Below are 13,039 nucleotides of genomic sequence, written 5' to 3' on the forward strand. Positions count from 1 at the left end.
GGTGAGGGCAGTGTCCAGTCTGGTTTAATCTTCTCTAGCCTGGTGAGGGCAGTGTCCAGTCTGGTTCAATCTTCTCTAGCCTGGTGAGGGCAGTGTCCAGTCTGGGTTAATCTTCTCTAGCCTGGTGAGGGCAGTGTCCAGTCTGGTTTAATCTTCTCTAGCCTGGTGAGGGCAGTGTCCAGTCTAGTTTAATCTTCTTTAGCCTGGTGAGGGCAGTGTCCAGTCTTGTTTAATCTTCTCTAGCCTGGTGAGGGCAGTGTCCAGTCTGGTTTATTCTCCTCTAGCCTGGTGAGGGCAGTGTCCAGTCTGGTTTAATCTTCTCTAGCCTAGTGAGGCAGTGTCCAGTCTGGTTTAATCTTCTCTAGCCTGGTGAGGGCAGTGTCCAGTCTGGTTTAATCTTCTCTAGCCTGGTGAGTGCAGTGTCCAGTCTGGTTTATTCTCCTCTGGCCTGGTGAGGGCAGTGTCCAGTCTGGTTTAATCTTCTCTAGCATGGTGAGGCAGTGTCCAGTCTGGTTGAATCTTCTCTAGCCTGGTGAGGCAGTGTCCAGTCTGGTTTAATCTTCTCTAGCCTGGTGAGGGCAGTGTCCAGTCTGGTTTAATCTTCTCTAGCCTGGTGAGGGCAGTGTCCAGTCTGGTTTAATCTTCTCTAGCCTGGTGAGGGCAGTGTCCAGTCTGGTTTAATCTTCTCTAGCCTGGTGAGGGCAGTGTCCAGTCTGGTTTAATCAGATTATTTTGTAAACCTTAAAATGATATGTATGAAACTGACCATTGTTTTACGTCAGATAGCACAACTGATGTCTCCTGGCAACACGGTGGTGTCAGAATGACGCCATCTGTCAGAAACTGACCCGTTTGTATTTGACCTCTCCAGGCTATCCTGTGCTCCATGCTGCCACGAGCCTCCACCTCTAAAGAGATCGACGCTGGTCTCCTGTCAATCATCTCCTTCCCTGCCTTCGCTGTGGAGGATGCAGACCTGGTCACCATCACTAAGACTGAGATCATATCCAAGCTACAGGTAGATAGGATACTGTCTAGACTGGACCACAGATACAGTGAGATCATGTCCAGGCTACAGGTAGATAGGATCCTGTCTAGACTGGACCACAGATACAGTGAGATCATGTCCAGGCTACAGGTAGATAGGGTCCTGTCTAGACTGGACCACAGATACAGTGAGATCATATCCAGGCTACAGGTAGATAGGAGCCTGTCTAGACTGGACCACAGATACAATGAGATCATATCCAGGCTACAGGTAGATAGGAGCCTGTCTAGACTGGACCACAGATACAGTGAGATCATATCCAGGCTACAGGTAGATAGGATCCTGTCTAGACTGGACCACAGATACAGTGAGATCATATCCAAGATACAGGTAGATAAGATCCTGTCTAGACTGGACCACAGATACAGTGAGATCATATCCAGGCTACATGTAGATAGGATCCTGTCTAGACTGGACCACAGATACAGTGAGATCATATCCAGGCTACAGGTAGATAGGATCCTGTCTAGACTGGACCACAGATACAGTGAGATCATGTCCAGGCTACAGGTAGATAGGATCCTGTCTAGACTGGACCACAGACACACTATATGGGCTAGTTGATTCCCAGACTCAGATTAAGCCTAGTCCGGGATGGTGAAAGGATGTCAATGGGAACCCTCCATTGGCTAGGCTTAATGGTGCTCTAGAATGACGTATCTAAATGACTCCGTTCCCTTCCCCAGGGACGCTATGGCTGCTGCCGTTTCATCAGAGATGGATACCGATGCCCAAGAGAGGTACTGTACAGATTTGTATGTTTTTCTCCTTACAGTGTGAAATAAACTAGATTTTCATCCAATGGTCTCGTATCTGCGCTGTAGCCAACAGCAGGCAGATACAGTGTGTGTAGGCTCGTCTACATGATGACATTATTATTGATTAAGAGTGAAAATATTGTTATTTGTCAAAACGGCAACCAAGCATCGATCATCATGTCACCAGAATCAGACCCTGGATATTTATTGGAAAGGACCATCAAGCTCATCACCTTGCACTTTCACCACCCTGTGAAGTTCATCATAATTTATTTAATCTGTAGTCTAATAAACTGCATGCTTTCCCGAGTCGTGGTGGGAGGACCACACAACATGTCATCTGTAGCCTAATAAACTGCATGGTTTCCCGAGTCGTGGTGGGAGGACCACACAACATGTCATCTGTAGCCTAATAAACTGCATGGTTTGGAGGGAGGACCACACAACCATCTGTAGTCTAATAAACTCGTGGTGTGAGGACCACACAACATGTCATCTGTAGCCTAATAAACTGCATGCTTTGGGAGGACCACACAACATGTCATCTGTAGTCGTGGTGGGAGGACCACACAACATGTCATCTGTAGTCTAATAAACTGCATGGTTTCCCGAGTCGTGGTGGGAGGACCACACAACATGTCATCTGTAGTCTAATAAACTGCACGAGTCGTGGTGGGAGGACCACACAACATGTCATCGCCTGACTCCAAGTTCTCTTCCATATGATGGTTATTATGTCAATATATGTATGTACATAAAGGCGTTTCCACCTCCATTTCCTGCATGGTACATTTTACTCACACAAAAAGGTCCTGCCATGTTGAACAAACAAAGGACCTGTTGGCATTTATAAAATGACAGCAAAACGTACTGTTACAGATTAAACAGTCGAACTTAAAGGAAAAATACACTTCAAATCTGTTGGTATTGTTGTCATTCGTCCACAAAGTGTCACTTGCCACATCATCATGACATCATCATGATGCATTTTGCATCACATAAAGATGATGCGTTTTGCATCACATAAAGATGATGCGTTTTGCATCACATAAAGATGATGCGTTTTGCATCACATAAAGATGATGCGTTTTGCATCACATAAAGATGATGCGTTTTGCATCACATAAAGATGATGCGTTTTGCATCACATAAAGATGATGCGTTTTGCATCACATAAAGATGATGCGTTTTGCATCACATAAAGATGATGCGTTTTGCATCATATAAAGATGATGCGTTTTGCATCACATAAAGATGATGCGTTTTGCATCACATAAAGATGATGCGTTTTGCATCACATAAAGATGATGCGTTTTGCATCACATAAAGATGATGCGTTTTGCATCACATAAAGATGATGCGTTTTGCATCACATAAAGATGATGCGTTTTGCATCACATAAAGATGATGCGTTTTGCATCACATAAAGATGATGCGTTTTGCATCACATAAAGATGATGCGTTTTGCATCACATAAAGATGATGCGTTTTGCATCACATAAAGATGATGCGTTTTGCATCACATAAAGATGATGCGTTTTGCATCACATAAAGATGATGCGTTTTGCATCACATAAAGATGATGCGTTTTGCATCACATAAAGATGATGCGTTTTGCATCACATAAAGATGATGCGTTTTGCATCACATAAAGATGATGCGTTTTGCATCACATAAAGATGATGCGTTTTGCATCACATAAAGATGATGCGTTTTGCATCACATAAAGATGATGCGTTTTGCATCACATAAAGATGATGCGTTTTGCATCACATAAAGATGATGCGTTTTGCATCTATTGCATCTACTTCTTAAAAGTCCAATATCTTGAAAACTTGACTGCTGACATACAAAACATTTTGGGACTGTATTAACAGTGAACTAATGGGAAAAAAAATACCAAAAGATAGTATTTTAGTGGGGTTTTCCTTGAACTCTCGTTTAAAGATGAGCCTTGTTCTTTTAGATGAGACATTGGGTGTAATATTTCCGTGTCTGTCTGTATGTCGTTCTCAGGACCCGTCCCGTCTCCACTACGACCCGGCTGAACTCAAACTGTTTGAGAATATAGAATGTGAATGGCCAGTGTTCTGGACCTACCTCATTCTGGACGGCATCTTCAGCGGAGACCTAGTACAGGTGTGTGTGGCCGTGTTGGTTCCGTCCCTCTCCTCGTCCCCACCTAGGTTCCACCCTGAGACCCTCTGAGTACATCCACACCTGTCACCCACGAAGCATCGTTACCGGTCACTCCACAAAAGCTGTGTCCGTTTCAGAGCAAGGAAAACACACTACCTGTAGGTCTGAGAGCGGGTGACGTCACCGAGCTATATGTCAGACCGCTAGACCATCCCAGGTCATGTGACTGTATGATGAACATGTCCTTTCCTGCTTCCTGTGTCCAGGTGCAGGAGTACAGAGATGCTCTGGAAGAAGTCCTGATCAGAGGGAAGCCCGGGATCCGCCTGATGCCTGAGCTCTACGCTGTCCCACCTGAAAAGGTATCGCCATTACCCTTTTGAATACAACTTTATCGTCCGTGTGTAAATTGGAAATCCGTCTTTCTTTAGGGCACGTCGGCGTTACTCCTTGTGCCGATATGGGCATGCGGAGAAGTAACAGGTTACACTTTCTACCTTTCTGAATCCTGATAAGTAACAACGTCCCCTACAACTAAGTGAGGAAGACCGTAACTGTGTGGTGTTTCCCCCCAGATGGAGGAAGAGTACGGGAACCCTCACTCCGTGGACAGAGTGGCTATGGGTCAGTTACCTCACATGTGGGGACAGTCCCTCTACATCGTTAGTTCTCTGCTGGCTGAGGTACAAACCTTCTGTTGTCTTATAATAGAGTGATTCAGTCTCTGTCTCACCACAGTGAGGTGTTGGTTGGTGCTTTAGTTCTCTTCTCTCTCTCTCTCTCTCTCTCTCTCCGTCTGTTCCTCCAAGGGATTCCTCGCCCCTGGAGAGATCGACCCTCTCAACAGGCGATTCTCCACCAATTTCAAGCCGGACGTAGTCGTACAAGGTTTGCAGCATGTCTAATGTCCTCTCATGCAGGCTGGAAGACATGTGACATCCTTTAACTGGACAAGTAATATACAGTTCTAGACTTGTTGTTTAATTCACTCGTTTTGTTTAAGATCGTTTGCTCTGTGGTCAGGGCTGCCTATCTGAGAGTTTCCTTTCCCTTTTGAGTGTGTGTGTGTGCCTTTGTGTGTGTGTGTGTGTGTGCCTTCATGTATGTGTGTGTACAAACCATTTGTTTCTGTGTACATACCTTAATTTGTTCTGTGTGTGTGTGTGTGTGTGTGTGTGTGTGTGTGTGTTCGTGTGTGTGTGTGTGTGTGTGTACACATTGGCAGTGTGTGTGTTAGCGGAGTCGAAGGAGATCCAGGAGCTGCTGAAGAACGATGAAATAGAGGTCCAGACCATCGCTGAGGTCCAGCCCATCAGGGTCATGCCTGCTCGCATCCTCAGCCACGTCTACGTCAAACTGGGTACAGTTACAACTACTTAGAAAGGATTCACAGAGCCTTCATAAGAACTACATAGCTAATGACTTGTTTCACAGGAAACTGCAAGAAGTTGAATCTGAGCGGGAGGCCATACAGGCACATTGGAGTTCTGGGAACCTCGAAATTCTACGAGATCCGGAACCGTACCTACACATTCACCCCTCAGGTGACATACCTTGTTATTACCTTAAGACAGTAGAGGTCCTATCTCCCTAAATGCTCTTGTTTGTTAAATCCTAATCTAGCACACCTAGGGCTTTATCCACAAAGCAGGAATCTGGTTAAAACCTGTTTTAAGACTTTTAAAAAATACTCCCAGCTCAAAGTAGGTTTTAGGATGATGTTAAGCTACTGCCCAGACAAACTCTGAGCCAGGAGTAAGTTGATCTCAACTGGTAATCACAACAATCAAAAGTATGGACACACCTACTCATTCAAGGATTTGTCTTTATTTGTACTATTTTCTACATTGTAGAATAATAGTGAAGACATCAAAACTATAAAATATGGAATCATGTAGTAACCCAAAAAGTGTTAAACAAATCAAAATATATTTTATATTTGAGATTCTTCAAAGTAGCCACCCTTTGCCTTAATGACAGCTTTGAACAGTCTTGGCATTCTCTCAACCAGCTTCACCTGGAATGCTTTTCCAACAGTCTTGAAGGAGTTCCCACATATGCTGAGCACTTGTTGGCTGCTTTCCCTTCATTATGCGGTCCAACTCATCCCAATCCATCTCTATTGGGTTGAGGTCGGGTGACCTCAGTGTATATATATTTGGATACGGCCCCTGATTCTACTAATTATCTGCTCATCAAGACCTTGATTAGCTGAATCAGGTGTGTTTGTGTAGGGCTGAATCAAGTGTGTTTGTGTAGGACTGAATCAGGTGTGTTTGGGCTGGAGCAGTAGTGTTGGCCATCTCTCTCCTTTAGTTCCTGGACCAGCATCACTTCTATCTGGCTCTGGACAACCATCTCACTGTCTCTCCTCTCCTTTAGTTCCTGGACCAGCATCACTTCTACCTGGCTCTGGACAACCATCTCACTGTCTCTCCTCTCCTTTAGTTCCTGGACCAGCATCACTTCTACCTGGCTCTGGACAACCATCTCACTGTCTCTCCTCTCCTTTAGTTCTTGGACCAGCATCACTTCTACCTGACTCTGGACAACCATCTCACTGTCTCTCCTCTCCTTTAGTTCCTGGACCAGCATCACTTCTACCTGGCTCTGGACAACCATCTCACTGTCTCTCCTCTCCTTTAGTTCCTGGACCAGCATCACTTCTACCTGGCTCTGGACAACCATCTCACTGTCTCTCCTCTCCTTTAGTTCCTGGACCAGCATCACTTCTACCTGACTCTGGACAACCATCTCACTGTCTCTCCTCTCCTTTAGTTCCTGGACCAGCATCACTTCTACCTGGCTCTGGACAACCATCTCACTGTCTCTCCTCTCCTTTAGTTCCTGGACCAGCATCACTTCTACCTGGCTCTGGACAACCATCTCACTGTCTCTCCTCTCCTTTAGTTCTTGGACCAGCATCACTTCTACCTGGCTCTGGACAACCATCTCACTGTCTCTCCTCTCCTTTAGTTCCTGGACCAGCATCACTTCTACCTGGCTCTGGACAACCATCTCACTGTCTCTCCTCTCCTTTAGTTCCTGGACCAGCATCACTTCTACCTGACTCTGGACAACCATCTCACTGTCTCTCCTCTCCTTTAGTTCCTGGACCAGCATCACTTCTACCTGGCTCTGGACAACCATCTCACTGTCTCTCCTCTCCTTTAGTTCCTGGACCAGCATCACTTCTACCTGGCTCTGGACAACCATCTCACTGTCTCTCCTCTCCTTTAGTTCCTGGACCAGCATCACTTCTACCTGACTCTGGACAACCATCTCACTGTCTCTCCTCTCCTTTAGTTCCTGGATCAGCATCACTTCTACCTGGCTCTGGACAACCATCTCACTGTCTCTCCTCTCCTTTAGTTCCTGGACCAGCATCACTTCTACCTGGCTCTGGACAACCATCTCACTGTCTCTCCTCTCCTTTAGTTCCTGGACCAGCATCACTTCTACCTGGCTCTGGACAACCAGATGATAGTGGAGATGCTAAGGACGGAGCTGTCCTATCTCTCCTCCTCCTGGAGGATGACCGGACGCCCTACCCTGACCTTCCCCATCACACACAGCATGCTGGGTAAATACCTTCCCCGTCACGCACAGCATGCTGGGTAAATACCTTCCCCGTCACACACAGCATGCTGGATAAATACCCTCCCCTTCCCCGTCACACACAGCATGCTGGGTAAATAACTACACCTTCCCCATCACACACAGAATGCTGGGTAAATACCCTCCCCTCCCCGTCACACACAGCATGCTGAGTAAATAACTACACCTTCCCCATAACACACAGAATGCTGGGTAAATACCCTCCCCTCCCCGTCACACACAGCATGCTGGGTAAATAACTACACCTTCCCCATCACACACAGAATGCTGGGTAAATACCCTCCCCTCCCCGTCACACACAGCATGCTGAGTAAATAACTACAGCTTCCCCATCACACACAGAATGCTGGGTAAATACCCCTCCCATTCCCCATCACACACAGCATGCTGGGTAAATAACTACACCTTCCCCATCACACACAGAATGCTGGGTAAATACCCCTCCCATTCCCCTTCACACACAGCATGCTGGGTAATCATTCTGTGTTTGTGTGACTTCTGGACTAAACATTTATTTAAATGGGAATTCAAGGATTAATCTGTGTCCAGGAAACTGACTCTTGCTGGGAAACTACATTCTGTATGGGACAAACAAGGTTTATTGATTGGTTGGTTAATTGATCACGTTTCCCTTGTTGTTCCCAGTGGATGATGGTGAGAGCATCGACCCGTGTGTTCTGTCCACTCTGAGGAAGCTGAACGATGGATACTTCGGAGGGGCAAGGTCAGACTGACTCTCTTCCATTTCTAAGGTCACTCATCTTAAGAGAGATCTCTGGATATTTACACAAGGAAATGCTAGGCTCCACTATTTATGTCACTACATCACCTGGTTGTGAAAGTTCCAGTGATGTCCTATTTGGTTCCATTCCATCTTGTGTGTTTTTTTGCAGGGTTCAGATGGCAAACATCTCCAGCTTCCAGACTACCTCGTTCCACACAGAGCTCAGCTTCCTCGACGGAGACACCGATGACGACCTGCTGGAGAATGAAGAAGAGGAGGAAGACGAAGAAGAAAGTTATGTCCCCTCAGGTACGTCAGCCGTGGTGTGCTGTGTGTGTTTATGTCTGTATAGGTCATTGGTGTGCTGTGTGTGTTTATGTCTGTATAGGTCATTGGTGTGCTGTGTGTGTTTATGTCTGTATAGGTCATTGGTGTGCTGTGTGTGTTTATGTCTGTATAGGTCATTGGTGTGTGTTTGTATTTGTGTTTGCGTGTTTGTGCTTGCGGTATGTAATATCATATTGCTGAGTCTACATTTAACTCCCGCCCCCCTCCAGGCAGCTCCAAGGACATGTTTGTGCTTGCGGTATGTAATATCATATTGCTGAGTCTACATTTAACTCCCGCCCCCCTCCAGGCAGCTCCAGGGACATGTTTGACCACTACCTCAGCCAGCTGATGCAGAGCACAGCCACCAAGTGTCATCTCCCTCCCATCCAGAGGGGGCAGCACCACGTGTTTAGTGCTGAACACACCACCAGAGACATCCTCTCCTTCATGGCCCAGGTCCAAGGCCTCAACATGCCCAGTAAGTTATCATCACATTTACTGTTTGTTTATTCACCAAGTGTTAGGTTTAGGGTTATGTATGGGACTCTGTAGGTTTCTACTGTATGGGACTCTGTAGGTTTCTACTGTATGGGTGGGACTCTGTAGGTTTCTACTGTATGTATGGGACTCTGTAGGTTTCTACTGTATGGGACTCTAGGTTTCTACTGTATGGGACTCTGTAGGTTTCTACTGTATGGGACTCTGTAGGTTTCTACTGTATGGGTGGGACTCTGTAGGTTTCTACTGTATGTATGGGACTCTGTAGGTTTCTACTGTATGGGACTCTAGGTTTCTACTGTATGGGACTCTGTAGGTTTCTACTGTATGGGACTCTGTAGGTTTCTACTGTATGGGACTCTGTAGGTTTCTACTGTATGGGACTCTGTAGGTGTCTACTGTATGGTTGGGACTGTAGGTTTCTACTGTATGGTTGGGACTCTGTAGGTTTCTACTGTATGGGTGGGACTCTGTAGGTTTCTACTGTATGGGACTCTGTAGGTTTCTACTGTATGTATGGGACTCTGTAGGTTTCTACTGTATGGGTGGGACTCTGTAGGTTTCTACTGTATGGGACTCTGTAGGTTTCTACTGTATGTATGGGACTCTGTAGGTTTCTACTGTATGGGACTCTGTAGGTTTCTACTGTATGGGACTCTGTAGGTTTCTACTGTATGGGACTCTGTAGGTTTCTACTGTATGTATGGGACTCTGCAGGTTTCTACTGTATGGGACTCTGTAGGTTTCTACTGTATGGGACTCTGTAGGTTTCTACTGTATGGTTGGGACTCTGTAGGTTTCTACACTCTGTAGGTTTCTACTGTATGGTACTCTGTAGATATGTGGTAGTAGATATGTTGGAGTAGAGTTGGGGCCTGAGGGCACACACTTAATCTGTTGTGAAATCTGTTGTGAAATCTGTTTGTATTGTAATGTTTTAACTGCCTTAATTTAGTTGGACCCCAGAAACAGTAGCTGCTGCCTTGGCAGGAAGTAATGGGGATCCATAATAAATACAGATACTGTATGGTGAGTGTTGTTTCTTCCAGAGGCCTCCATGTATCTTCCCATGACTCCCATCATGAACAAGCACCGTAAATCCCTCAACCTACTGCACGTGTCCCAGCTCACACCGCTCCATCCACACCACCACACACCACATCAACAACAGCCCAAGGTCAGTTAGTCTACGCCAACAACAGACTCCAGTACTGTCTTTCTGGTGCATCTGTGTGTTTGGGTCCTCTAATGTGTGTGTGTGTGTGTGTGCATGCGCACATGTGTGTATTTGTGTGTGTCTGTGTATCTTTGCTCTCAGGCCCCCAGTATTGCAGACCTCCACCTGCCGCGAGACTCCCAGGGTAACACAGACTTTGGGTCTCTGGTGAGACAGTTGAAGGAGTGTCCCACACTGCAGGACCAGGCAGACATACTATATATCCTCTGCGTGATGAAAGGTACTGGTTTAGATCAGGGGTGGGCAAACTGTAAACGTCTATTATCATTTCTACACACTCTCTATTTAGTTGTAGGTGTTCAATGTGGCCTGGAGTTTTTTTTTTTTTTTTACACAAAATAATATTTTTCAATTTTTTTTTGTTTTACTCCAACCTCCTGCAGGTCAGATCAAATGGGCCATATTTCTCCCACCCCTGGATTAGATGGTGCATGTGTCGGGTGGAATTGAATCTTTGAATTGAATCAAATTTAATTGAATTCTCTACATGTTTAGGTTTGAATTACACTGAATTGACTCCTCAGATTGAATTGAACTGAATGATTTGTAATTCTCTCTAACCTGAAAGGTGCTGATTGGCTGGTGGACGTGGGGGGTCAGGGCGGGGTCAGTGTGAGGTGTCTGCTGGAGGAGCTGTATGCCCAGGCCGGGGCCAACAAGGAGTGGGGTCTGATCAGATACATCTCTGGTATCCTGAGGAAGAGAGTGGAGGTGCTGGCTGAGGCCTGTACAGATCTCATCTCCCACCACAAGCAGCTGACAGTGGGGTTACCACCGGAGCCCAGGGAGAAAGTCATCTCAGCGCCTCTTCCTCCAGAAGAACTCAACTCTCTGATCTATGAGGCCAGTGGGCAGGACATCAGCATCGCTGTGCTCACTCAGGTACAACACATTATAACTGGGATTATATAAGATGCTTACAGATGCCATTTCCGTCCAAATTCTCTGCCCGACGCGAGTCTAGCTCGACACGTCAAAGCAAACTTTGGTCCGTTTTGTAACAAGTCTCTGCGATGAAGGGAAAGTAACGACTGCTGTATTGTGATAATGCAGGAGATCATGGTGTACCTGGCCATGTACGTCCGCTCCCAGCCGGCTCTGTTTGGGGACATGCTGCGTCTCCGAATCGGACTCATCATGCAGGTGATGGCTACAGAGCTGGCCCGCAGTCTACACTGCTCAGGTAGGGTTCAGTCTACACTGCTCAGGTAGGGTTCAGTCTATACTGCTCAGGTAGGGTTCAGTCTACACTGCTCAGGTAGGGTTCAGTCTATACTGCTCAGGAAGGGTTCAGTCTACACTGCTCAGGTAGGGTTCAGTCTACACTGCTCAGGTAGGGTTCAGTCTATACTGCTCAGGTAGGGTTCAGTCTACACTGCTCAGGTAGGGTTCAGTCTATACTGCTCAGGTAGGGTTCAGTCTACACTGCTCAGGTAGGGTTCAGTCTATACTGCTCAGGAAGGGTTCAGTCTACACTGCTCAGGTAGGGTTCAGTCTACACTGCTCAGGTAGGGTTCAGTCTATACTGCTCAGGTAGGGTTCAGTCTGCACTGCTCAGGTAGGGTTCAGTCTACACTGCTCATGTAGGGTTCAGTCTACACTGCTCAGGTAGGGTTCAGTCTATACTGCTCAGGTAGGGTTCAGTCTACACTGCTCAGGTAGGGTTCAGTCTATACTGCTCAGGAAGGGTTCAGTCTACACTGCTCAGGTAGGGTTCAGTCTACACTGCTCAGGTAGGGTTCAGTCTATACTGCTCAGGTAGGGTTCAGTCTGCACTGCTCAGGTAGGGTTCAGTCTACACTGCTCAGGTAGGGTTCAGTCTACACTGCTCAGGTAGGGTTCAGTCTATACTGCTCAGGTAGGGTTCAGTCTACACTGCTCAGGTAGGGTTCAGTCTACACTGCTCAGGTAGGGTTCAGTCTACACTGCTCAGGTAGGGTTCAGTCTACATTGCTCAGGTAGGGTTCAGTCTACACTGCTCAGGTAGGGTTCAGTCTGCACTGCTCAGGTAGGGTTCAGTCTACACTGCTCAGGTAGGGTTCAGTCTACACTGCTCAGGTAGGGTTCAGTCTACACTGCTCAGGTAGGGTTCAGTCTATACTGCTCAGGTGGGGTTCAGTCTACACTGCTCAGGTAGGGTTCAGTCTACACTGCTCAGGTAGGGTTCAGTACCATTCTTAGAATGGTAGAATAATCAGCTGTGTTCTAAAGGCCTCAGTAGACTCACCATCTGAATAGGGCTCTGGTAGTTCTTTCAGGTAGACCTGGTTAGCAGACTGGTTAGTAGTAACACTACTGTATCTGGATGTTGAGCTGAATGGCCTTTTAGTGTGGAAGTGCCTGGGGAGTTTTTACAGAGTCTCTCTACTAAGCGTTACAGGCGTCTCTCTCTCTGTCCTCTGCAGGGGAGGAGGCCTCTGAGAGCCTGATGAACTTGAGTCCGTCAGACATGAAGAACCTGCTACACCACATCCTCAGTGGGAAGGAGTTTGGGGTGGAGAGGAGCAGTGAGTCTTTCCCAATCCCAAATCAACCCCTAGCCCCGACCCCTACATAGACCCCTAGCCCCGACCCCTACATAGCCCCCTAGCCCCGACCCCTACATAGACCACTACATAGACCCCTAGCCGCTAACCCTACATAGACCCCTAGCCCCGACCCCTACATAGACCCCTAGCCCCGACCCC

The 13,039-nt window shown here is 46.8% G+C and overlaps 1 protein-coding gene across 2 annotated transcripts in view; it reads left to right on the forward strand.

The window, feature by feature from the left end:
* Positions 1 to 13,039, forward strand: part of LOC139402693 (phosphorylase b kinase regulatory subunit alpha, liver isoform-like) — a 29,435-nt gene that overhangs the window by 8,324 nt on the left and 8,072 nt on the right. For both annotated transcript variants that reach the window (XM_071146591.1, XM_071146592.1), the window contains exons 9-25: positions 872 to 1,018; positions 1,735 to 1,788; positions 3,823 to 3,945; positions 4,212 to 4,307; positions 4,521 to 4,628; positions 4,755 to 4,833; positions 5,171 to 5,305; positions 5,380 to 5,489; positions 7,384 to 7,528; positions 8,209 to 8,287; positions 8,457 to 8,596; positions 8,925 to 9,095; positions 10,165 to 10,292; positions 10,434 to 10,572; positions 10,921 to 11,234; positions 11,406 to 11,535; positions 12,758 to 12,859. In XM_071146591.1, the coding sequence (XP_071002692.1) occupies positions 872 to 1,018; positions 1,735 to 1,788; positions 3,823 to 3,945; positions 4,212 to 4,307; positions 4,521 to 4,628; positions 4,755 to 4,833; positions 5,171 to 5,305; positions 5,380 to 5,489; positions 7,384 to 7,528; positions 8,209 to 8,287; positions 8,457 to 8,596; positions 8,925 to 9,095; positions 10,165 to 10,292; positions 10,434 to 10,572; positions 10,921 to 11,234; positions 11,406 to 11,535; positions 12,758 to 12,859 (2,200 nt within the window). The remainder of the gene's footprint in view (positions 1 to 871; positions 1,019 to 1,734; positions 1,789 to 3,822; positions 3,946 to 4,211; positions 4,308 to 4,520; positions 4,629 to 4,754; positions 4,834 to 5,170; positions 5,306 to 5,379; positions 5,490 to 7,383; positions 7,529 to 8,208; positions 8,288 to 8,456; positions 8,597 to 8,924; positions 9,096 to 10,164; positions 10,293 to 10,433; positions 10,573 to 10,920; positions 11,235 to 11,405; positions 11,536 to 12,757; positions 12,860 to 13,039) is intronic.

Source organism: Oncorhynchus clarkii, unplaced genomic scaffold, assembly GCF_045791955.1.
Source record: "Oncorhynchus clarkii lewisi isolate Uvic-CL-2024 unplaced genomic scaffold, UVic_Ocla_1.0 unplaced_contig_5540_pilon_pilon, whole genome shotgun sequence".
Classification (NCBI taxonomy): Eukaryota; Metazoa; Chordata; class Actinopteri; order Salmoniformes; family Salmonidae; genus Oncorhynchus; species Oncorhynchus clarkii.